This window comes from Brachionichthys hirsutus, chromosome 7, assembly GCF_040956055.1.
Source record: "Brachionichthys hirsutus isolate HB-005 chromosome 7, CSIRO-AGI_Bhir_v1, whole genome shotgun sequence".
NCBI classification, from domain to species: Eukaryota; Metazoa; Chordata; class Actinopteri; order Lophiiformes; family Brachionichthyidae; genus Brachionichthys; species Brachionichthys hirsutus.
This window is the reverse complement of record NC_090903.1, coordinates 3875923-3899842: the sequence shown is the minus strand read 5'-3', so window position 1 is coordinate 3899842 and position 23920 is coordinate 3875923. Positions and strand designations below refer to the sequence as shown.

Genomic DNA, 23920 nt, shown 5'->3' with positions numbered 1-23920 from the left:
TCCCCACCCTCAGATTGCTCAACAAAAAAAGAGGCGCCGCGGTTGCAATTGATTGGGGATGATTTTGACTAGATTTGCAAATGATGTTGCGTGAGGAAGTGCATTAGCAGCCGCAGCTCACTGCTTATTCATTGCTGCGTGACAAAACAAAATACATCAGGACGACACTCAAATATATTTGGTTATTTACCAGCAGAAACATTAAGTCGCATCATGAACTGAATAATGAAGCAGTAGTTTAAGATAACAAATACGTATAACTTTATTAACCTGAAAAAAAAAAGTTGTAACAATCATTTTATTTGGATGAAGCAGGAAATGTCAAATGCAGATTTGTCCTTAAATTGTATGCCAGAGACATTTAAAGTGTCTCCGCTCGGCCAGCGCTGCTGCCGTAGTGCTGTAGCTTTTTTTTGGTTTGTTATCTGCACGCTTTTTGTCTTGTATTTTCATGTTGCTGTTTTGATCCCCCAAATACTTACAATGTCAGCGCCGATAAACACTCATTCACACTCCGCTACACCGCTGCTGTAATCTCACCTTTTCAAAGTGTGAGGAATTCGAGGCAGACATTCCATTTCTTATGCGATGACACAAGCGGTAGTTACCTGTCTGTCTCTTCTCTTGTGTCCTCTTCTGCTTGGATTAACATTGCTAAAGTTTGGCTCGCTAGAACTTCTCAACTTTGTTGTGTCCGTCGCATCTGACAGGATGATTTTTATTGGGAGGGCTTCTAAAGGCAGAAGCAAATGGAAGGGCAATTACGTTTATGGGCAGTTTGAGGTGACATCCCTGCATATTGGATGGTCTTTTAAATAGGAGTCATCAGCCGCAATGGTTCTTCCAGAGAAGAAAACAAAAACAAGGGGGGCTATTTCAACCGCCAACCTAATGCCGATGGACCATTGCACCCATCCTCCTCAGCCTGCTACTTGACTGGCCACCCTGCAGCGTTACATATCAACACAGGAGGGATCTCGATGCTCTCTCAGACCGACACAGTCAAAAATGTCTTGAGGCTGCGATGTGACTTATTCTGTATTTTCTCACAGCGCTGTTTAAATTATGGATTTACCAGTAAAAGATGAGATTAGGTTCATATATAAGCACTCCGTTTAGATGTTAATCAGAATATGACTGTCAGGCTTCAATAAGGGACTGGCAGGCGAGAGGGAACCCAAAAATGCAGAGACGGAGGTAAAGAAACGTTCAAAGTGGGGGGCGGGAATGGGGTGGCTGGCTTGACGTCCAAAATGAATGAATGAAAAGAAATACCAGGAACAGAAATGATCACAATTCCAAAACCTGATCAATGTCGACTGATCAAACCATGCTGAATGAGGTGTACAGGACCATTTAAGTGGTGCAGCACATAGTATTTCACACTATGAGTGTGTGTTCTAACGACAGGGATGTCCCGATCCGATCTCGTCATCAGAATCGCGCCCGATCACGAGCTTGCGGGCTCGATCAAATTCGGGCGTTAGCTCCCGATCAGGACTCGGATATACCGGTATATGGATACGGAATATATATATTCCATATCCCATTTTATATTCCAATCCAAGGAAGTGAGATAAGCTGTACATAGAGGAGATAAATTGTAAGTGGAATACTGGGATACTGTATCTATAGATACCGAAAGATCAGAGACGATGTACAAATAGAAAATAAATATATTGCAGACCTGCCAGAGTGAAAGGAGCTTCCCGGCTGCTGCTGCTGGTGAAGCCTCGTGACCTGTAGGTCACGCTCATATTACATAGTCACCGAAAACCATAGATCATTTTGTAAGACAACGATTTTTATTTTTTTTGTACCTAACTTTTCTATCATATGAAGAATATAGTCTCATTTTCCTTACATGGTGCTGGCTGAGCCCGACTTGACTCTGTTTTGGCATTAGACCCTTTTCTAGAAGTCATCTTTCATCAAACAACAGCACCGCCTCCTTGTAGCCTCTCGAAGTGACAGTACACACGACGACTGTGGGGTCGTGTCCAATGCAACGACACACCTTTCAGCCACCGCTCGCCATTCCGTCATCAGCGATCACATTTCTGCACCTCCTCAATATAGCAGTCACAAAAAAATAGATTAACTGTTTGATAAAGTGGTCGCAGAGAAACAGTTCTCACTGACCAATCAGTGGTCGAGAATGTTTCATGAGATCTTTCAGCACCTGCTTAACCTGCTTGGAATCATAACAAGGCCCGGGACTAAAGCATAATATCAGGTACGTCATGGAAATCAAAAAATGGCAAGAAGAAGAAGAAGAATTTATTATAATCTTTATTCTTTGTCATTGCATGCTACACGCATAGTACATGTTCCTACCACGGGCACATGTAGCAGAGTGCTAATGGGACTTTCTTTCCTGCTGCCATCAGCCCTCATATTGGCAGACATATTTGATTTGGTCGGGCATCAGGCTGCTCTTTGCCCAGTTGAGGCAGTGACAAAGACCCTGGATGATTTCTAAGCAGCATCACTCCACAGGTTGACAGAATATGTTCCCTTTTGACCCAGCCATTCATTCGTGTACTTGTTTACATCATGCGTGACCCAGTTGCACTCGCGCTTCATCTCGCAGACCGATGATCTGACACGCACCTGCAAGATTTTCCGGGATAGAGGTGACGTTTCCCTTTCTTAGGAGAAGTCATCCTGGACCTGAAGCAGCAAGGAATCCCCATGTTACATTGCTTGACTGTGGACATAGCATTCCCTTGTATGGAATGCTGCGTGTGGTTTATGATGCATTTAACGTGACCCGCTCCTTCCAACTGTTCTGTTTCTGACTCACCGGTAACGAAGCAAATCTTTATTCGTTTACTGTAACAATTTAATGAAAAAGAAATATCCTAATAACATCACGACTCTCTTCCCGTCCGTGTTGCAGGGGGTGAACAGCATGTTTCAGGCCTTTCTGACTGGAAACAATTCAGAGTACTTCACCATCTCCCCTACGGCGGTGCAGGGGCGTGCCGACATCAGAATGAGGGTGGCCATGCCTTTGGACTTTGAACGCATTCGCAGCTACAGCTTCTCAGTGAGTCTTCAGCTTGTTCTGAAAGTGCCTGTGGAGTTCCACCGGAACATTGTGTGAGAATGAATTCAGAGACGAAACGCCAATCCCTGGGAATGATCAAATATGGGAAAATAAGTAATGGTTCAATTTACGCGGGTCAGACTGCTAAAGAAATTGCGACGGTTTGGACATGTCCAGAGGAGAGACAGGGACTATATCGGTAGAAAGATGCTGAGGATGGAAATGCCAGGGAACAGGGTTAGAGGTCGAACCAGGAGAAGATACATGGACGTAGTGAGGGAGGACATGAGAGTGGCTGGTGTTGGGGAGGACGATGCAAAGGACAGGGTGAAGTGGAGACACATTGATTTTCTGTGGGGACCCCTTAGGGGACAAGCCGAATGTCCAGTAGTAGATTGGTAAAGAAATCCCTGATCATCGTCAAGAGATCAGTTGTGTAGAGAAATCAAAAGTTCAATAAGAGAAATGAGACTGACTTTGATGACCAGCTAGGTGGAGACAAAGCAGCTACATGGTCTGGTGGTGAAAATGCCCTCTAATGACATTGGTCTTTCATCACCTCAGTTCACCCCTGAGTCATTTACAGAAGCAGCGGGTATCCCCGCTGTATATTCTGTCTTTCTCAAAGTCGCATTTGGAATATAGTGAATTAGGATTATATGTGTCAGATTAAATGAAATCACCTCTATTGACAGGCCCACATTTATCCTGAAGCGTTAAGGATGCAAGTTGGATTAGGTGTGAATCGGTAACATGACTTCTCGCTGTCTCTCCTCAGCTTTACGCCAACGAGTCCATGTCCGATCACGTGGGTTTTGCCCGTGTTTTTATTGAGCTGATCAATGAGAACGACAACCGACCCATCTTCAGTAGACCACTTTACAACATCAGCCTTCCCGAAAACACCCCCCCTGGCACCTCGCTGCTCCGCATCCTGGTGAGTACGACAGGCAGTGATCGCCCACTGTGTGAACGGCAGTGTGTGGGAATGAGTGGATTTACTCCAACTGTAATGAACAGACAACAATAAAACCTGACTTCGACCGGATCCTGGAAACTCAAGGCATCAGAGCAGAGTCTTAGCTGATGAAGAAATGTGTTAAAAATTACTAAAAAAAATTAAGATGAAAATATATGAAATATAGAAAAAAGAAAGCAGGAAATCTGAAAGTAGTTTGGTGTGTTTATTTATCAGGGTAATTCAACAACATCCTGTTTGAGTCATTGTCACTTTGTGTGGACAGAAATGAGCAGTTATAGCAATAAAATATAACGCAACACATCTGCGTAAAAGAATGTACGGAAGCTTATTGCATTCACTGAAGAAAAAAAAAATTCGGTTTTCCTGAATTTATGAGATAACTTCAAGAAAAAAAAAAAAAAGCAAACCAATTTTTGTCCCAAAGAATAAGGATGCAGTCAAAAAAGAACAAATTAAGTGTAAATTATTATGATTTTTGTCTCATGCTTTTCAAAGACCAAATGTAAAGTAATTTAAAAAAATAATGTTAAGACAACTTAACTGAAAGTGAGTAATCTTACAACTGGCCACGCAAGTAGAGATTTAGAAATTTGTAAAGTTCAATAGCTTCATCTGGACAGGTAGGTGGATGAAGATTGTTTTCTGCCATTGCAAGACAACAAATTTCAAACACAGTGTCATCGCAGGGATAGGGTCCTCTCCCAAGGCATTCTTCCCTGCATGCCTGTATCTTCTCTTGGGATACACCTTTTATGTATTCTCTTCCGCCATACAGTTGAGGTAGGGTGTACATCATCACTGGACGTCCAGTTGGAGAGACAGAAACTCTATTCCGGCGAATTCTGTGAGTGTTCCAGAGGTGAGCAACGTCTTGCAGTTCTTGCTGAAAATCAAACATTGAAATTTGTTATCACAGGATGTCATAATATGATTGGCAATCAATCGAATGAGATAACTGTAATGCTCTTGTTCTCTGTATTCCTTACATGCATCACATAATTGATAGGTATCAAACACTAGGACTTTCAACGGAAACAAGCCCGCAAGGGCTTTTTTGAAATGGTCCTCTTAGACAGGATGTTTGACGTTATTTGTACTGTAATACATGCTACTGTGTGACTGTACTTGTACTCTAACATTCTATCTAATAAATATATTCATCATCATCATTCTAAGTATCTCAACCTAACATTACTTGATTATTAGTCTATCCTTACTAAACTTACAAAGATATACGTTTAGCTCTTTACAGAAAAATAGGATAGCTTTACATATAACAAGTCAACACGCCCTGGGTTGCCATCAGTGCAACCTTAACTGTTCTGTTTGAAATTGAACAAAATAAACATGAAAAGAAGACAAATGTATCTTACCTCAATAATTTCAAGACATGTGAACCGTATCAGACTTTTGTCGAGGAAGTCACCAGAAAAGTAATCATTGTCTTTTAAATCCTGAAATATATTCATCCAGAATTGAGCATGTTGCCTTCTTAAAAATCCCCACCAGTTCTCTATTCGTTGGTTGTGGTTGCTTGAGCCATACAAATAGCATCTTCTTGAATATTCGTCCGTGTGATCTTCTCTCATGAAACATTGCATTTGTTCAACATAACGGTTTTCCGTTCCTTGGTCAGATCGTATTCGAGTAGAAGTCCCTTTTCTGGTCAGAACCTGCTCTATGAAGTATCCCGCAACAATTTTGGGATCACTGCTAGTCGAGTAAGCATGGAGCCAGATCACCATTCTTGAAAATCCATCAATTGCACCATTAATGCAGATGCCAAAAGGTTTCAATTTATCATAAGAGTCAACATGCCATAGAAAGTTTGGACCTGGATTTCTGTAGAGACGTCGATGGAGGCGATTTCTTCTTCTCAAATCCACTCCGTAGGGATCGAGTATTTTTAACAAATGCCTAATTGTTTCCTGCGTAACAACAAAGCCATGTTGAAGGCATTTCTGGTGCATCATCTTATATCCATGGAGCATGCCATGTTGATTCATCTGTTCCTGAAGAAACAGCGCAGTATCCAGCAAATCAGAATGGCACTTTCTTCTGAACAACCGCATAGACTTGAGGTGCCTACGCAAAGTCGATAAACTGAGAACAATCCCTTCAAGGTTACTCAGACAGCAGAGTATTTCCCAGTGTCTCAAACCAAGATGAAAATAAAAGCGAATAGAACAAGCAAGATCTATGGCAGCCATTACTAGACCTAAAATAAATAGGCCTACAGAATTATTTCAACATTTCAGAAAAACTGAAAAAATTACCTATAATAACCGAAAAATATTACCACTAAAAACAGAAAAGAAAAAATTTGCTCTAAAAACCGAAAAATGATTTCCTCTAAAAACAGAAAAATATTACCACTAAAAACAGAAAAGAAAATATTTGCTCTAAAAACCGAAAAATATTACCACTAAAAACAGAAAAGAAAATATTTGCTCTAAAAACCGAAAAATATTACCACTAAAAACAGAAAAGAAAAGATTTGCTCTAAAAACCGAAAAATATTACCACTAAAAACCAAAAAATATTACCACTAAAAACAGAAAAGAAAAAATTTGCTCTAAAAACCGAAAAATGATTACCTCTAAAAACAGAAAAATATTACCACTAAAAACAGAAAAGAAAATATTTGCTCTAAAAACCGAAAAATATTACCACTAAAAACAGAAAAGAAAATATTTGCTCTAAAAACCGAAAAATAATTACCACTAAAAACTGGAAAAAAAATTACCTCTAAAAACAGAAAAATATTACCTCTAAAAACAGAAAAAAATACCTCTAATAACAGAAAAAAATATATTTAGCATTAATTTATCTCATTATTTCAGAAAAACGGAAAAAAATACCTCTAAAAACAGGAAAGAAAGGATTTATCTCATTAATTCATAAATTCAGGAAAACCGAAACTTTTTTTTCTTCAGTGAATGCAATAAGCTTCCGTAAGAATGATACATACATGAACAGATCAAAAAAACCTTCTCGACACCTTCCATATATTTAAATGCTGGTCTGATTAGTTTGTGTTCCCCCATCAACATTGTTCCAACTACTTCAGCACCACGTGAATGCAGTATTAATGCGCATGAGGCTAATTAGGGACAATTGATCAAAGGAAAATCATTGAGGCAGATGAAAAACTAATACACCAAATCATGACACAGACGTCAGCAGATAAGGTTTTATTCATGGGCGCTCAAGCAAGGCTGCCTCCGACAAAAGGACGAACAAAGGGAAAACTCACCTCCCTGTATTATTAAACGCTGAAGACAACATGTCTGCTCCTAGAATTATTGCACCGTATGATTTTACCGACTAAGACAGAAGTAAATTCCGCTCAAATAGCAACGCTTGAATTAAGCACACCAGAGTCAGAAAGGCCTTGCTTCAGGCTGACTTGTGTCTCATATTCGTGAAGTCCAGTGGTGCAGCTGCAATTCCAATCTCCCAGAAGTTTCATGTTCTGCCCTCAAACTTATTTGTTTGATCACCTCCACTGAAGATTATTAATAAGGTGATGATGATAATAGCTATAAAATGATAAATGTTGATCAAGCAAATGACATCTATTATTTATTCCCTCCAGCTCTTTCAGCCTTTGTTTAGATTCTCCGACGTGATGCACCCTTGAGGCAATTCCCCCTCAATAGTATCACTGTGCAATAAGGTTCCAACTCAGTTATTGACCCGACCAATTTCACTTCTTTAATCAGCCCCCCCGCCCCCAAAAAAGCAGGCATTCTTTCCAAAACTATATTATTAGTCATTACCAGTTCCTGTGTCACACACACACACACCACCAGTCCCAAGTGCAAAAGGTGAAAATCAATATTGTTTATGGACTGGTTGCTCATGAAAGAGGGATTGAAGGGGAAGTGTAACACCTGAGAGGTCTGGCTGACGTCTGGGTCGTGCTGCAGCATGTCTGCTGCTGGGGAATCAGGATTGTCGGCAGGAGAATGTGAACGGGCTGTAAATAGGATGAGGTGTGGGGTCTGTATGGGCACCGGTGGCAGCGCCCACTTATACTGTATATTCACTGTTAGATGAGGTGTAGTCCCACACACACACACACACACACACACACACACACAGATCTGGACATTCAAGCCGTCAGATGTCAGTGCAGACAAAAGAGATTAAAGAGATGTTTCAACAGTCAGCGTGTTTAACCCAATTCTGAGAAACAGAAATAAACAGAGGACAGAGAGACAGAGAGAGAGAGAGAGAGACATACAGAAAGACGCACACACACACATCTTTACTCAAGGTCAACACACTGACTAAATCCAGACAGTCGCTGCAGGCCTATTCATTTTGCTATAGGATTACCATGCGCAATGTATGTGTGATTTTGTGTGTGTGTGTGTGTTCATGTAATTCATGTAATCGCCCATGCTTGTTTACATTCATGGGTTTCTCATGATTTAGTTCATTAGCAATTTAGACAATGTTTCACAAATCCCTAGAAAATAGCAGAGACTGTTTATTGACTGGCTGCAAGTCGGATCAAACAATCCGCGCCTGCCTCTCTGGTGTTTGTGTCAATAATGGGTTATTTATTGTGTATTGGGCATTTACCCACGTATTGTCTAAACAAGTTACAACGTGTAAAAAGATGCACGGAATCCAATTAGAGCCATCGCGGTGCCGCCGTCTGCCTCGCATCATTGAGCCGGGAACCGAAAGTGTGGAGAACCCATGTCCCTCGTGAAACTCGTCTTCCACATCTCATTTGTTCTGTCTATATAAGTTATTTGAAAGTATTAAGAACAGAAAAGTGAAACGAGCCCAAATTATATTCTAACTCCATGATTCAGTAATAATAACCACCGCCTGTCAGTCCATCGCCCAACGTCGAAGCTCAAAGGGCGTGTTGTTTGTGGGAAAAAGTCAAGTGGTTCTATTATAGATCAACACATTTTATCCTGACCTCATCCCGCCCGTCTGCTCGGTGCAGCGAACCTCTCTAAAGAGCCCGTCAGCTTGAGTCCTGCTGCTGCTCAGATGTCTCTGAGGCGCCGCAGATGGTGGCGAAATTAGGATTCAGCAACAAAAAAACTCCTTCATTCTTAATCTGTCAAGGTGGCACGGGGTCGCCGTCCACCATACAGAATAACACACACACGCACACACAATATTGAAATTCAATAAAGGATTAGTTTGTTATTTGTTCCCCTGATTAGAGGTATTGCCTGAAAAAGGTCAGAAAATTTCTGATGTTTGTCTGCCCTTACTTTTTAATTAGCTACTGCCTCCTCCTTGTGAGATAAGCCCCCGCACCCGCCCCAAGACGCACCGATGCAACTGTTATGCTGAGAGTATGTCCTGAGGCCATATAATTTGTCTCTGTTAAAACAAATAACTATCTTAATGCTAAGAAAATGACTCTGGCCAAAAAAATAAAAAATAAATGCAGAGAATTTACCATTTGGTTTTTGAACTGCCTTTTTTCTGGTGTGACCTGCGCTGGCTGATGGTCACTGTAGCAATCGCCCCACAAAGGAACCCTATTTAGGGACATTAATGGTAAATGGGATAAACAAACTCAGTCTTATATTGTTTTGGCATTGAGAGTGACAACATAGTTTAAAGATGCTGGGTGCATTCTGTATCCTGAGCAGGAAATTGTGTCTACATTTTTCGTGTTATATGAATAATGGGATGCATGTGGGGTGCGGTTGAAGGGGATGGGATCTGGCTAATATTTATACCGATGCTAATTGAAAGTATTGGATCCCAGCTGGGTTTTTTTAAAGTGCCAAACAAGCATTCTGACAATGCTTTGTTTGGGTTGAGAGCCATTCCTCGTCCGATCAACGCTTGTGTATCCTGTTAGTCGATGCGTTTACTCAGTACCCACCGCTGCTTCCCATTGGACCACATGCATGGAGGCGGTGACTGTTGAATATTTATGTTCTGCAGCATTACTTATCATTGTAAATATTTATTGTGATTTTCTCATTGGAGACACCAGCAGCTGCTGGGATCGGAGAAATCACTCTGATTTCCCCTCCTCGGGATTTCGAGCATTTCTCTCCTTCCCTTCCATATTTATTGCCAGTTATTGCCGTTTTCCTGCTTTTCTCTAGTTGCCATTGGACTGCTAATGGTTTTCAGGTGCGTTGATTCACTCAGTGGCTTCTCCTCTGCTTGTGTGTGGCTCAGAGGCTCTTCCTACCCATTAGGCTCTACCGTAGAGGATATGTATCTGGGACGAGTACATGCATGTACAAGTACAGCTTACCTGCGTCTTACCTGTCTCTTATAGTTGGTCTGAAATATGTGAAATATCACATTCTTCTCAGATTAGCATCTTCTATGTGTTATACTAATGCCATGCTGTGTGTGTACGACGCAGTGCGTACTACACAGTGTGTACTATGTGGTGTCTAATATGCTGTGAGTATTCTGGGACTCTGCAGATGCTGCATATTTGGGACTAAGGCACAATGATAAATGCTTCTTGCCGAAAGTTATAAATGACAAAACTGGAGGATGTTTCAGTGCCGCTACCGCTCATGAAGGCATTACAGGGTAATAGCCACAACAGTAATTATAATTCATTATTGTAATAAACGGGGTGAAGCTTGACTCTTTCCTGCGTGCAGCAGCTCACACAGTGTCGCCGGCGATAATGGGGCCCTTATCTTGTGTGTTCTGACAGCCTGAGACTGGGTGGGGACGGGGACGCAGGCCAGAGGACAAGCAGGCGTGAGCTGAGCGTAACAAAAGTGTGAAGTTTTACTACGGTTGCTATCAGATCGGCACATTTAAATGGAGAGAGGGTTGGTGAGAAGAGCTACTCACAGAGTTTCCATCAGCTCGTCTGTTATTAAAGTCATCTGTTGCAAAACACAACAACAACAACCTACAAATGCACTTTAATGATGTGCAACATTTAAATTAATGTGTCTGAATGGCCAAAAGCTGTGATTAAGAGAAAACAAATTCGCTTGCAGCTCGACTGGGTAATCTGTGACTTCAGACAGCAAGACTTGGTTTTGTTGTTGTTGCTCTGCAAGTGTAAATAAATGCTGCTATTATATAGTCTCTGACTAATTATTGCAATGATTAACCAAATACTGAAATTAAGTTTAGATTCATGAACATATTTTGTGAATAATGATTTAGCAATTTCTTAAAGCCCAAGCTGAGATCTTTGTCATTTTCCCAGAGTCCACTGTCTCTGCTCTTCAGCCCTGCTCCCATCACACACAACCTATACTGCATCCAAATATGGTTTCTGTTTCCTTACACGTATCCAATGTACCTCTCTGGTATATTGTGCTTGCCAGTCTTTATCTTCCTCTACATTCTCCCTTTGCTTGTGCTAATCTGATTCCTACATCATCGAGAGGAGAAACCGAAAAAGACGGGGGGGGGGGGGCCAAGGCCTGTCGGCAAAGTGAAGCTGCCAGCCACCGAGCTCTGCATTAAGCCTTTTCTCTGGCAGCTCAAACTGTCTCGAGCTGATGCCCACAATGCAGTCTTCTTTCTTTCTTTCCATCTCTCCATCCCTCTCCTATCCTTTCTTCCCCTATCACGGGGAAACTGTGTCTTTCAGTGCTTCACGTGTGGTTTTAATCACCGTATACTGGTCGCATGCTAAAACAGTATCTCGCAGGTTGCCTCACTTTGAAGCATACATTGCCTAAACCACATTGCTGAAACGGCATCTCTCTGTTTCGCTGGTTTCTGGGTTCTCAGACGATAATAGAAATTCCATCCTGTTGGCAGGCGGCAGTCGCTGGGAGCGCCCCCACCTGCTCGTTGATGCTTGAGAGAAATAAAGCCGTCGTAAATGTACGCTTGCCATGGCCATTACGCTAAAGTGTCCTCAGTAAAAACAAACACATCTCCCATCAACCCCCGCCCCCCTGCGGGTGCACTGGGCCACAGCTGGGGGAGTGACAAAAAATGCCATCGGTCTTTGTTTGGCCAAAGTAGGTGACGCTTTTTTGCATCTTGTCTCTGCTGAAGAGCTTTGAGTCCCGTCATTTTGCCGGTTCAGCTCAGCCTGGGCTGTGTGTGTGTGTGTGTGTGTGTGTAAGAAAGGACATGAAGCGGAATAGAAGGCTTTATGTCCTCGTTAGTTAATCAGGGGCGTATTGCACAAGAAGCTGTTAAAGATATGTAATCATTATCTTTGCAGCTTCCCCAAAGGCAAGAGAGAAGAGTTTATACTTCCATTCAGACATATGTGAAGCCAAGTACTTCTGTGTAGTACTACAGTTCCTCCGTTCTATCTTCCAAGGCTAGTGGTTTTATGTTTCGAACAGCAGTAAAGAAATTAGAGGAACGTCCCCTTGAAATTCAACCCCTTTGTCAATCTGCCACCACCTCCCCTTTAACCAAAATATACCTCGGTCGCCTCCTGATGACCTCGGCTACATTTAGGAGCAACCAGATCTAGAGTCTGGGTTAATGGTCATTTAAGTTTACTATATATTACAATTTCCAAATGCAATTATAATATACCTAATGTTAAACGGTTAAAACAAACATTTAATACAATTCATAACTTAAAAAATATATAATTTTTCCTTTACAACATAACAGAACCACTCAACACATAGCCAAGACAACAATTATGATCTAAAATGATAATTTCCTTTTAAATACCTGCTTCCTGTCAACACAAGAGAGACAACGAGGCAGGTTATTCCACAGAGTTATTGCTCTATAGATAAAAGATCGAGACGAGGCATTTGTTCTTGGGTGAGGCACTTCCAGCTGACCATTGCTGGACCCTCTCGTGCATCCGTGCGGAAACTCGCCCAGGACTTTAGTTCCGCACGTAGCGCTTAGATCCTGCTAGTAATACATTTAATGAGAAAAAAAATGCATAAAACTGAAAAACCAAAACGGTACGCAAGTGGACCGAACCGAACATGCAGAACCGAAATGGTTCAATACATTACGTGAAGCCGTTACACCCCTAGTGTTGAACCTGTTTTAATCGTAAGAGATCAATAAAACATCCCTGTCAATAATTTAACACTGCTATTACTTTGCATCACATATTCTCTTCCTCGTAAAACAGCTGTTCTCTGCAAACGCAGTTGTGTAGCATTTGTGAAGATTGAGCTGTGATCCTGTCACGGACACAAAGAGCATGTAAGAAAGTGAGGAACGGTGCCTTTAAAGGACGTTGCAGGAGTGGAACTAACTAAGAGCTAAGCAGCTGACAAAGCCAGACAGCTGCATCTACCAACGATTGTCAGAAACTGGACATCTTTACTCTCATGCTGGCAGCGTGTGTGTGTGTGTGTGTGTGTGTGTGTGTGTGTGTGTGTGTATGTGTCTGTGCGCGCGCATGTTTATTATCTTTTTTCGCTGCGTATAGGTGTGCATCAGAGACAGAAGAGGTTGCCTGTGTTTGGACGAGGGGTCATCTGTATTTTGACAGCAGGCGTTGACAGCCAGTAATTGGTTTCCTTTTCTATGCCTCTCAAATCTCATGCAGAAAAAAAAAAAGGACCAATTTTAGAAGCCAATCAATTCAAATTCCAGCTCTCTCAAGATCGAAAAGACTGTCAAGTTTAACCTCCCTTACTGTCTCTGAGATAGCTGGGCTGATAATCTGTTCCTGTATACTTTTCAACCAAATACCAGTTCACACACACACACACACACACACACACACACACACACACACAGTTGTATTATGCCTCCTGGCTTTTTGGTTTTGCCCTTCTGAACAAAAGCAACACATCATTTAACCAGGCTGGTCGACTGAGAACTAATTTCTCTTTTGTAGTTTCTGCCTAAGGACCAAAGGTCTACAGAGTTTGTATCGACAATCAGCAAGTTGCTGATTCTTCACGCAGAAACTCTCGACAACTAAGTTTGAGATTTTGATCCGAACTCTAAGCCCTCAGTGCCCGGCTCCTCGACACAGAAGGAGGCTCATCTCTGCAATCTGGGCCCAGTTTCCCTCTATGACACTGTCTCTGAGTGTCTCTGAATGAGAACAGACAATTAACCAAGAGGTTGTTGCACCCTCGGAGCCAAAGCCAAAGCATTCAAAGAAAGTCCGTCTATTAATTTGAATTTTTATAAATAATTTCATTTATTTTGTGCTTTTTAAGGAGAGTTTCCACATATTCCTCTATGCAACAGAAATTATGTATCCGCGTGAAGGTTAGCAGTTAGCCCAGCTTTATTTCCATATCAGTTCTTTCCTCATTAAGTCATTATCTCCCTTTGCACTCCGCCTCCATCACCTCCAATTCCCCAAACAAAAAGAAAAGTTTAAGCTACCATGGCAATAAAGGGGCAAAGGCATAATACCCGAGGATTTTGCACTCGTGGTGTAAAATTATAAATCCCTGCACAAGTAAATCTCTACTGTCCATCTGCTGAAGGCCATCCGTGCTGAAAGTTGAAAGTCTTCGGCAAGCAGTTGGCAAAGTGACCGTACGGTCATGGTGATTGTTTAGTGGGATGGAGGGAGTGGGTTGGTGAATGATGAGGGAGGGGGTCTGTCTTTCTCTCTCTCTCTCTCTGCCTGTCTCTCCTTCCTTGTCTCTTTTCATGGTGAGAGGGGTCATGCAACCGCAGAAGGAGAGGCAGTTTGAATTCCCAGTCTGAGCCTGGCTCCTGTCACAGCCACGATAGCTGTCAAGCTAACACCCCTCCCTCTATCATTGGACCACTTATGGGCCTGTCACTCACCCGGGAGAGGGTGGGGGGCGTTAAGAGGGGAAGAGTGAGATATGCAGAGTAGAGGGGAAGCTGCGGAAATGGAGGTGGAGCCCATGGATGCGGGGAGGAAAGCAAGGCAAAGACAGAAAAGAAGGAGGGAATGATAGAAGGGGGAAGGAGTGGGAAGGTTGGGTTGGAATGCAGAAAGAGAGAGGAGAAGCAATTGAGTGACATTAAATGATGAGGTCATCGAGATGAAAACTCAAAGGTTAATATGAGAACCTGACTGGAGTCCCAAACACCAAACGCACGCTCTACGTCTCCAGCCGACGCCTCTGTGCTCTCGACAACAAGGCGGGGATGATCCACGCTCCGAGGCGATGTGATGGAACCTCTGTGAAATTATGGACTTAGCTAAATGGCTTAACCCTTAAAATCGAGTGTATCATATTTGATACGCTTGACCTTTCAGGATTTTGAGATTTCTACATCGTGCATCTGCATTTCCTATGCAAAAAAAAAATCTGGAATTAACAAAAAATATCCAAATTAAAGCACATATATATACATTTATGGGAGGGGGGGGGGGTTGACAATTTTGTCAGAAGATTCCATTTCATTCATTCATTCATTTTCTTGGCCGCTTTATCCGTCTTGCCGGTCACGGGTGTTGCTGGAGCCTATCCCAGCGGGCCACGAGCGACAGGCGAGCTACAACCCGAACGCGTTGCCAGCCCCTCGCTGGGCCACACGAACGACAAACACACCGAAGGACAATTTGGAGTAATCATTCATTCATTCTTCTTCTTAACCGCTTTATTTGTAACCGGGTTGCAGGTAGCACTGGAGCATGGTACACCCTGCACATGTCGCCAGTTCGTCACAGGGCCACACATAGATAGACAATCATTCACACACACCTATGGGCAATTTAGTATAACCAATTCACCTAAATTGCCTGTTTTTGGAAGAGGGCGGAAGCTGGAGAACCCGGAGACAACCCACACAGAAAGGTCTCGAACCCGTTACCTTCTTGCTGTGAGCGCTACCAACTGTGACACTGTCCCGCCCATCCATTCAGACCTCACTGAACAAGGTTGGTCCAGGCTTTAACGGGTTAGAGTTAAAAAGCTTGTCTCTCCATCTGTGAGCAGAATCAGATCGCTTTGTCACACACATGCAGGTATCAGATTTACACATATGCACATACATTTATAGTTACAATCAAAGGTCTGTCTCGTCCAGGAAATCCTGCTCGGTTATGTTTAGTTTTTTGTCTTGTGTCTCCGTGTTTCGCCCACTTCCTGTTTCCTTTTGGCACTCATCCCTCCTCTCTCCCTTCAGACCTTGACTTCCTTCCCTTTGTGTGATTCTCCCGACAGTGTGATTGTCAATCCCGCCGCGATTGGTTCCACCAGTGTTCCCCTACCTCATGTGTAAATTGTTTGTGTCTCCCTTTGTCCTGTGTGCCAGTTTGAAACAGCGCCAGCCCATGTCATGATTTGGATTCTTTGATACTTTGCCATTGTTGATTTGATGGTCATATTTATCTTCCTATGTGAGAGTGATTTTCAGTTGATACTTTGAATTGAACTTGAGTCGTGCCTTTGGGTTCAAATCCTAGTTCGGGTCCGAGCAAACCGTCAGTGCTGACGTGACACCCTGTACTGTACGTGCACAAATGTGCATGTGCTTAATGTGACATTTCATAGGATCCCTTTCATGTGCAAAATATATGTCAGGCTGCCTTTAGTGCAGTGATGGGTCACTGGTACGAGGAGAAATGTATCAGTTCCTCCTTTTCTAATCCAATCAACACCTCAAAGAGAATGATTTAACGTTAGGAGACGCATACAGCTGTTGGTGTCAGAAACTGCACTGATTCACTGACAGATTATTTTAGGCACTGTGTCATCACAAACAAGGGTGTGCATACACACACACACACACTCACACACGGTTGCAAACCATTATATCTAAGAAAACACCTTTTGGTTTTGACAATAGCGTTTGAATAAAAGCAATCTAACATAAAAAAAACTAAACTTTTCTGTTTTCTTTTTTTTGGACAAACATTTTTGAGAGCGATTTACATATTTAAAACATGCACGTGATGAAAAATCCAAAAGTTTAGAGAGGAAAAAAAAAACGAAATCCAGATGGAAAAACTAATCTGGACGGGCAACAGAAACTGAATGTGTCATAAAACTTTACAAGGATGTAAACATGACTGTAAGACGAATTTCTTCCTGTCTTTACTGTCCAGGCCACAGACGGAGACGTGGGCACGTTCGGGATTGTGCGTTACTACTTCAGTGACGAGCCAGACCAGTATGACGTAACTCTACACACACACACTCACAGTCCCCACAAACTGGCGCATAAACGTTTCATTTATTGAGCCACTTGCTAACAGTTGTTCTGTTTCTGCCACCCAGTCTGGCCAGAAACAGACTGGGTGGAGTGTTTGTGTAAACTAATATAAATTACATCAAAGGATTTGGCCTTTTAGAGGTAGGTTTAGGTTTAATTATAATAAAATTTTATTTAATGATATAATCTGGGCAAATTTGGCAGGCCGGATTAAAAAGCCGAACGGGCCGTATGTGGCCCCCGGGTCGTAGTTTCCCATGCCTGCACTTACAGATCCGAAAAGACTTCATGAGATTTATTGTAATGAGCTTTTCAAGGCCTTAAGTAACCATTCACATTTTACAATATCTCATTACCAGATGTAAAATCGCAACAATAAAAGAAATGCAGATTAGTTTGCGCCTCTCAAGCACACACACACACACACACATACTGTGCAATGCCTTTGATTATTTCTTGTTCTAATATGAATCATTAATGTGTTTTTAAAATTACACATCACTTTATGTTCTCAATAAAATGAGAGAGCACAACTTTATTGGGAAAGAGATCTGGTTACAACCGGCCTCTTCAAGGTTTGCTTGTCCCTTTCAGGTTTTCACTGGATGATGAGACTGGCTGGGTCACGCTGCGTGCCAGTCTGGACTATGAGTTGATGCGTAGATTCACGCTGACGGTGCTGGCGAGGGACGGCGGCGGCGAGGAGACGACGGGAAGGATCCGCGTCAACGTGTTGGACGTCAACGACAATGCGCCGCTGTTCCAGAAGGAGGCGTACGCCGGCTCGTTGAGAGAGAACGAACAAGCTGTCCAGCCAGTGGCGAGAATCAGGGTGTGTTAAAACATAATAATGCATGGAGTTTCATGTGTGGCGAGAATGAGGCGGCGAACACAAGCTTGTAAAACTGTGCTGTTTTTCAGACTTATTTCAGTTAGTCTGATTTATATTTAATGGACTTGACTCCAGAAATGCAGTCCCTTGTTAGTTACTATGGAAACCTCTTCTGGGAAACCATCCTGTCAGGCGTTGGACCTTAATTACCGTTTACACCGGTGTCCTTTATGGAAAGGTACCCCCGATCTTAGCCTTTGATGCTAACGATCGCGTGCAGCGACTCAGAGAAGAGCTGCAGGGAATCACTCATGTTATGACAAAAACACGAGGACCTGTCCACAGAGAAGATCGATCACAATGATTAACATGATGTCAGATCAGGTGTCTCTCAAACTGTCAAAATACACAATTCTGAACATTTACGTACTTCATTAAGATAACAAAGAGTTTAGTATTCATTTTTGAAATGATTGATTGTTCCATATGTAGGAGAATAACATTTAATGGTGTCTACTTCTCTCGTTTCATTAATGAAGATTTAAAGACACGACTACTGCTTCTACTAGTAGTTGTAGTTGAAGTATCTGTGGCGGTTGGTGGGGGGGGGGGGGGGGCACGGTGCCTTGCCTGGAGGTATCCTGGCCCTTCTCCAGCAACCAGTCCATTCTCCATAATTTTGCTGGGACTTAAACTGGTGACCCTCCGGTTTGCAACCCAAGTCCCAACCAACTGAGCCACTGCCGCCACCTACTTCTATTATTATTACGACTACTACTACTACTACTAACAATACTATTCATCATCATCATCACCATAATAATAATAAATAGAAACGCACTCAGAGCGCAGACCTCCGCCGAGCAGCTCATTCCCCCCTCCTAATTGTATTAACATCAGTGATCTGGATCAAAAGGTTCTAAATTGTTCTTTGTGTCTTTATACACCAACCATGAAAAGTAAAAGTGAATCAGAGAAGCCATAAATGGGGTTTTCAATGTTAAAATGTAATATATATTCCTAATGTCATTCTGGATCCCATCCAGATAAAATTGGTGGTGAGATAGAGGCCCCCACCCTACATGACGGCGTCAAATTCCATAAACATCGGTCAATAATCAACCAAAATATTGAGGAAAACATTCTGAAGCTACTTGACTGCGACGTTGCCGAAATTGTCAAACTGATCCAGAATACAGGATCTCTTCTGGATCGTCACCAAAATTCAGAACTCTTTGAGTTATTTTTCTAACAGATGGTATTAATAATAAAGAAGCTGCTGCTGACGCTACTACATTACTATTACTATTACTAATAATCATCATCATCATCATCATAATCTATTCTTCTGCTCCCCTCCTCGTCCTCGTTTCCTCTCTGTCATTGCATCAAGGCTTCATATGTTTGTGTTCATTGTACCAAAGAGGAACATGTCGGCCTTGTGTGTCGGCCATTAGTCACTGCTACACAAAAGGCAGAGGCACTCAGGCACATTGGTAACTAATGACTCTGGGTTTCCTTTGATTGCGCCCTCGAGTGAAAGCGTACCTCTGTCGGTGGGTGCAGCAGCGGCTCGCGCCGCCGCGGCGCTCCGATTGCAACTGGTGGCGTTGAGCTGATGACTGGGCTCAACGCTTCACTCACTGTGTTTGATTAGTCTAGCAATACTGATATTAATATGCTGCCCAAAAGGCACTGGAAAACCGGTTCTGTGTCAGCAATTCACCCTGGGACCCACTACACACACACACACACACACACACACAGTCACTACTGGAAAAGGTGAGGTGTTACTGCTGTTTGATTCTCTTTTTCAAAAATATTACTTGTATGACCAGTCTTCCTTCTTTGTTAAAACAACCCAAAACATATTTTGCCAGTCTGTTTTATTTGCTGCCTCCAACTCCTATAAATGAAAAGTCAATTATGAAACTGTTTGTTGAGTTTTCACAAATGTCGGGAGACAGTTTGGAAGTGAAAAGCCACAGCTGAGGAATTTGTGGGGGGGAAGAAAGGTATTGCTTACTCAACACTTTGGCATTAAATCAAAGAGTCGAGGTATGTGTGTTATGGAGCGATACCAGTGAGTGTTTTTGACAACCTGTCCCTTTCTAATGATGCCAGTGAGGCCTAGTAGACTCTCCTCACAGCCGGAGGACTGATTTAAGTTCCTGCCAAGTTGGGAATAATAAGGGGGTGTCATCGTTGTTGTCGCTGTTGTTTTGGATTAGCCCTGCAAAGTATAGTTGTGTCTGTCCTCTGCCTGATTGGCTTGTCTTGGCTCGGTTGGTGTTCGTCCTGTAGTAATGCCTGCAACACTTTAATCTGCTCAATAACTCTGACTGACAACTTCCTGGCTGTACATGTGCACAGATTCAGAACATGCCCATGCTGTGCAAACGTGCACACGTAAATATCAGCACTGTCTGCAGCAGCATCTGTCCTCTTGCACTGTCTGTCATCTTGTCTCACTCGCTCAAGTCCACCTCTCTCTGTGGACGTTTGACTGTCACTGAAGCATATGTTAAAGGCATTCCTGTCTTCCACTGTCTGCCCACCCACAGGCTACAGACGAGGATTCTCCTCCCAACAACTTCCTGACATACGCCATCATTTCAGCTTCAGCCTTCCCCAGTTACTTCAGCATCGTCATGGTAGAAGGCTACGCAGGTACGTCCATCTTTAGGAGTGGGAAGTACGGGCAGGGACAAGCAAAAGTCAATTTAATTTTATTTTAGAGAGAGAGAGAATGACAGGTAGGAAGCATTATTAATGGATATTTTAGTTTAGTTAAAATATTAAATGTTAAACTGTATCATAATTAATAATGTCCAACTATGTACATAAATAATGGTGTAAGATTATTTTGTATTTTGTAAGGAAAAATACAACGGTTTGTAAGGCCATGGAGCCTTGGAGGTTGACAGGTATGAATATGGCATAATGAGCTCTGTAGGGTAAGGAGGGGCCTGGCTGTTGAGGGCTTTAAAAGTGAGCAGTATGATTTTATATTCAATTCTTGCTAGAGAAATGTTATGCTCTAACAGGAAGCCATGTTTTGATGTTTTGCGGGTCCCACGTTAAATGGCACATTTCGCTTAATACTTTATCTTTCAATGACTCCATCGCTGTCCCTGATCCTGTCAGTGATCACTGCGGCCAGGCCTCTGGACTACGAAGAAGTTCCCAAAGGAATGGTCTACTTGACAGTGATGGTAAAAGATGGGGGGAACCCAGGTCTTAATAGCACCGTCTCTGTCACTGTCGAGGTGATTGTAAGTATAACCCTGCAAATGCACCCGGGCATCCATTATAAATGGAACCGTTGGTCATAAACACTGAAACGAGAACACATTCAGAAAGTCTGTGGATATGCAAGGACAGTGAGAATATGTACAACGGAAGGAATGTTGTGTAAAATGATTGAAGCAATCTATGCTGGGATGCAAAAATCGACAGGGTTCTGCCCCCCCCCCTCTCTGTTGTGACTCACACCACAGGGGTTTATCAGTCGCAGGCAGCATCACACACGATGCTTTACACCATTCTAAAAAAGAGCCCAGGCAGCTAATGGTGCCAGTGACTGTTGTTGAAGTGTTAACATTTCTCAGCAGCTCACACAGTGGGGAGCCTCTCGGCGAATAGCCACACGACTGGTCTCGTGTTGGTGTGAAAAAGTCTAAAGCAATGAGTCTGAGGTTGTGAGAAATAGAAATGCACTCTCAGAAAGACTGTGTTAAGACTTTATTATGCCGCTAGTCACAGTATTATTCATAATGACAAGCCATATCAATTCTAAATGCATCTTCTTTTTTGCCGACATCAGCTTCTGCTTTTTAGCTGCTTCCTATCCACATAGGTTTTGCATCGTGCCTTCCTGGTTAGGATAATTTGTTTAGATTACTGCATTGGCCACCGCTGTTTTACCACTAAAAGAATACTGTGCTTTGAGAGTCTTAATTCTTAAATGTGTTTTCATTAATTTGTTCATTTCAATCAGGAATTAGTTCCTCTTTTTGAAGAACTCTGCACATTTCCACATCGTTTAGCACATTTATTTGAGTTGTTGTCAATATTTATTCCTCTCAAGGATGAAAATGACAACCCACCAGAATTCAGCAAGTCATCCTACATCGTCAAAATCCCAGAGAACATTAATGCTGGTGAGTCATTTGACATTGCTGCTAAGGAGTCTTAGCATGACCATTTGCAGCACATCCAGTCGCCTCTTGCTTAAATTGCCTGAACTATTAATATATTCAGCAAATAGCTGTGTTTCCTTAGGGGTGTGTTTCTTCATGTCTTGTTTTACATGGTTCATCCGGCTTTTACTGTCTTTTTATTTTTTTTGTACGTTTCTAAATGCTGGGCCGTGCTATTTATTCTCATGTATGCATTCACAGAACGCTTTTATTCCAGACAATAGATGATTTTCTATTTGCTTGAGGGAAATGTGATGTTTGACTCCCCCCCCCCCTCCCCCTTCCTCTTGCTCTCTCAGCCCCAGCAGATGCTGGAGACTTCTTTTAGGGACCTCAGACATGGGCTGTATGGTTGAAATCGGTGCTAGCCCTGCAGCTCTGGCTGGCCTCTCATCCCCGCTGCCTGTTGGTGTATTGATCAGGCCTCTGCCAAATATGCGCTGTGCCAAACAAGCTGATAATCCGCTAATCCATAAACCCACTCACTGCCATGCCATCAGTTGAGCGGTGGATGGGGGCGGTGAAGAAATGAGCTCTCTGAATACCATTTCAGTCTGTCTCTGCAGCTTGCCTCTCCACGTCCATTTTTCCCTCTGTACACGACTTCACATATTTCTCCCATGATTCAAACGCTCTTTTCATTTTTTCCTTCTTTCTCCAACTCGATGAGTTGTAACTTTCTTCCTGTCATCCTCTTTTCTGCCCTCCCTCTCCTCCACAGGGGCAACTGTGCTGGTTGTGAATGCTACTGATTTGGACGCCTCCCGGGAGTTTGGCCAGGCCTCGCTTATCTACTCCCTGGAGGGCTCCTCTCAGTTCCGTCTCAATTCACGGTCAGGTGTGTGTGTGTGGGTGTGTGTGTGTGTATTTTCTGAAAGTACAATTGAGACAGAATTTTGAGAGCATTGATTCCATTTTTTACTTACTAAATGATGTGTTACTCTCAATATTATATGTGTACGTATGCCTGCAGTTATTTAGATCTTATGTAAGCTGCTGTACACCTTATGAGGATGCTGTAGGGTTTTTTGTTGTTTGTTTGTTTGTTTTTCTTCCTGCAAGTCCATCCTGAAATGAAGAGGCTCCTTTCCCTTCCATGATATTTATTCTGTGTTTCAGGAGAGATCACCACCACAGCCCTGCTGGACCGAGAGCTGAAGTCAGAGTACATCCTGATAGTCAGAGCAGTAGATGGGGGGGTTGGCCCTCAGCAGAAGATTGGCATTGCAACGGTAGCGTTATAGTTATTGTTGTTGTTATTCATCATATAATCAATAATTTACCATGATGGGTGTTGATGATAATGACTTTACTTTTTACTTCAATAACATGCTGTATTCATTTAGCACATTTCATAAAGAGTTATGTGAATGATAAAAGAAGTCAACTTTAAATAAGTTGAAAATAATTGAAAAAAGTCTGGCAGCAAGCATTTTGAATTCAGTCTCTGGATGTTTAGTCTGCTACCAAAATAAAAGAGCATTGCAATAATCTGGTCATGATGAAACAGAAGTCTGGATGGGCTTCTCCAATCCTGCAGGTGAGAGGAAGGAGCTGATTTTGTTGAGGTAAACGGGAACTGCACTGAAATGACTTAAAATAGAGGTCTAGGGAAGGCTTTTTAAGAAGGGGGTAGACAATGGCATGTCAAATATTAGGAGGGAAAATAAAATACCAATAGATAAGGGGCTAAATATCAGGCCAACCATTTATTATAGCTTTTAATAATCAAGTGGGAATTCAGTCTGAAGGGCAGGTGGATGACTTTTGGAGTGCAGCAGTGCGCTCCAGAGCTGACAGATCTGAGTGACGTGTGT

The 23920-nt window shown here is 42.5% G+C and overlaps 1 protein-coding gene across 1 annotated transcript in view; it reads left to right on the top strand.

The window, feature by feature from the left end:
• Positions 1-23920, top strand: part of cdh23 (cadherin-related 23) — a 142105-nt gene that overhangs the window by 75221 nt on the left and 42964 nt on the right. Inside the window, exons 11-19 of the mRNA XM_068741568.1 lie at positions 2903-3052; positions 3831-3989; positions 16963-17027; positions 17664-17901; positions 20466-20571; positions 21049-21176; positions 21992-22064; positions 22825-22941; positions 23223-23335. Of these exons, the coding sequence (XP_068597669.1) occupies positions 2903-3052; positions 3831-3989; positions 16963-17027; positions 17664-17901; positions 20466-20571; positions 21049-21176; positions 21992-22064; positions 22825-22941; positions 23223-23335 (1149 nt within the window). The remainder of the gene's footprint in view (positions 1-2902; positions 3053-3830; positions 3990-16962; positions 17028-17663; positions 17902-20465; positions 20572-21048; positions 21177-21991; positions 22065-22824; positions 22942-23222; positions 23336-23920) is intronic.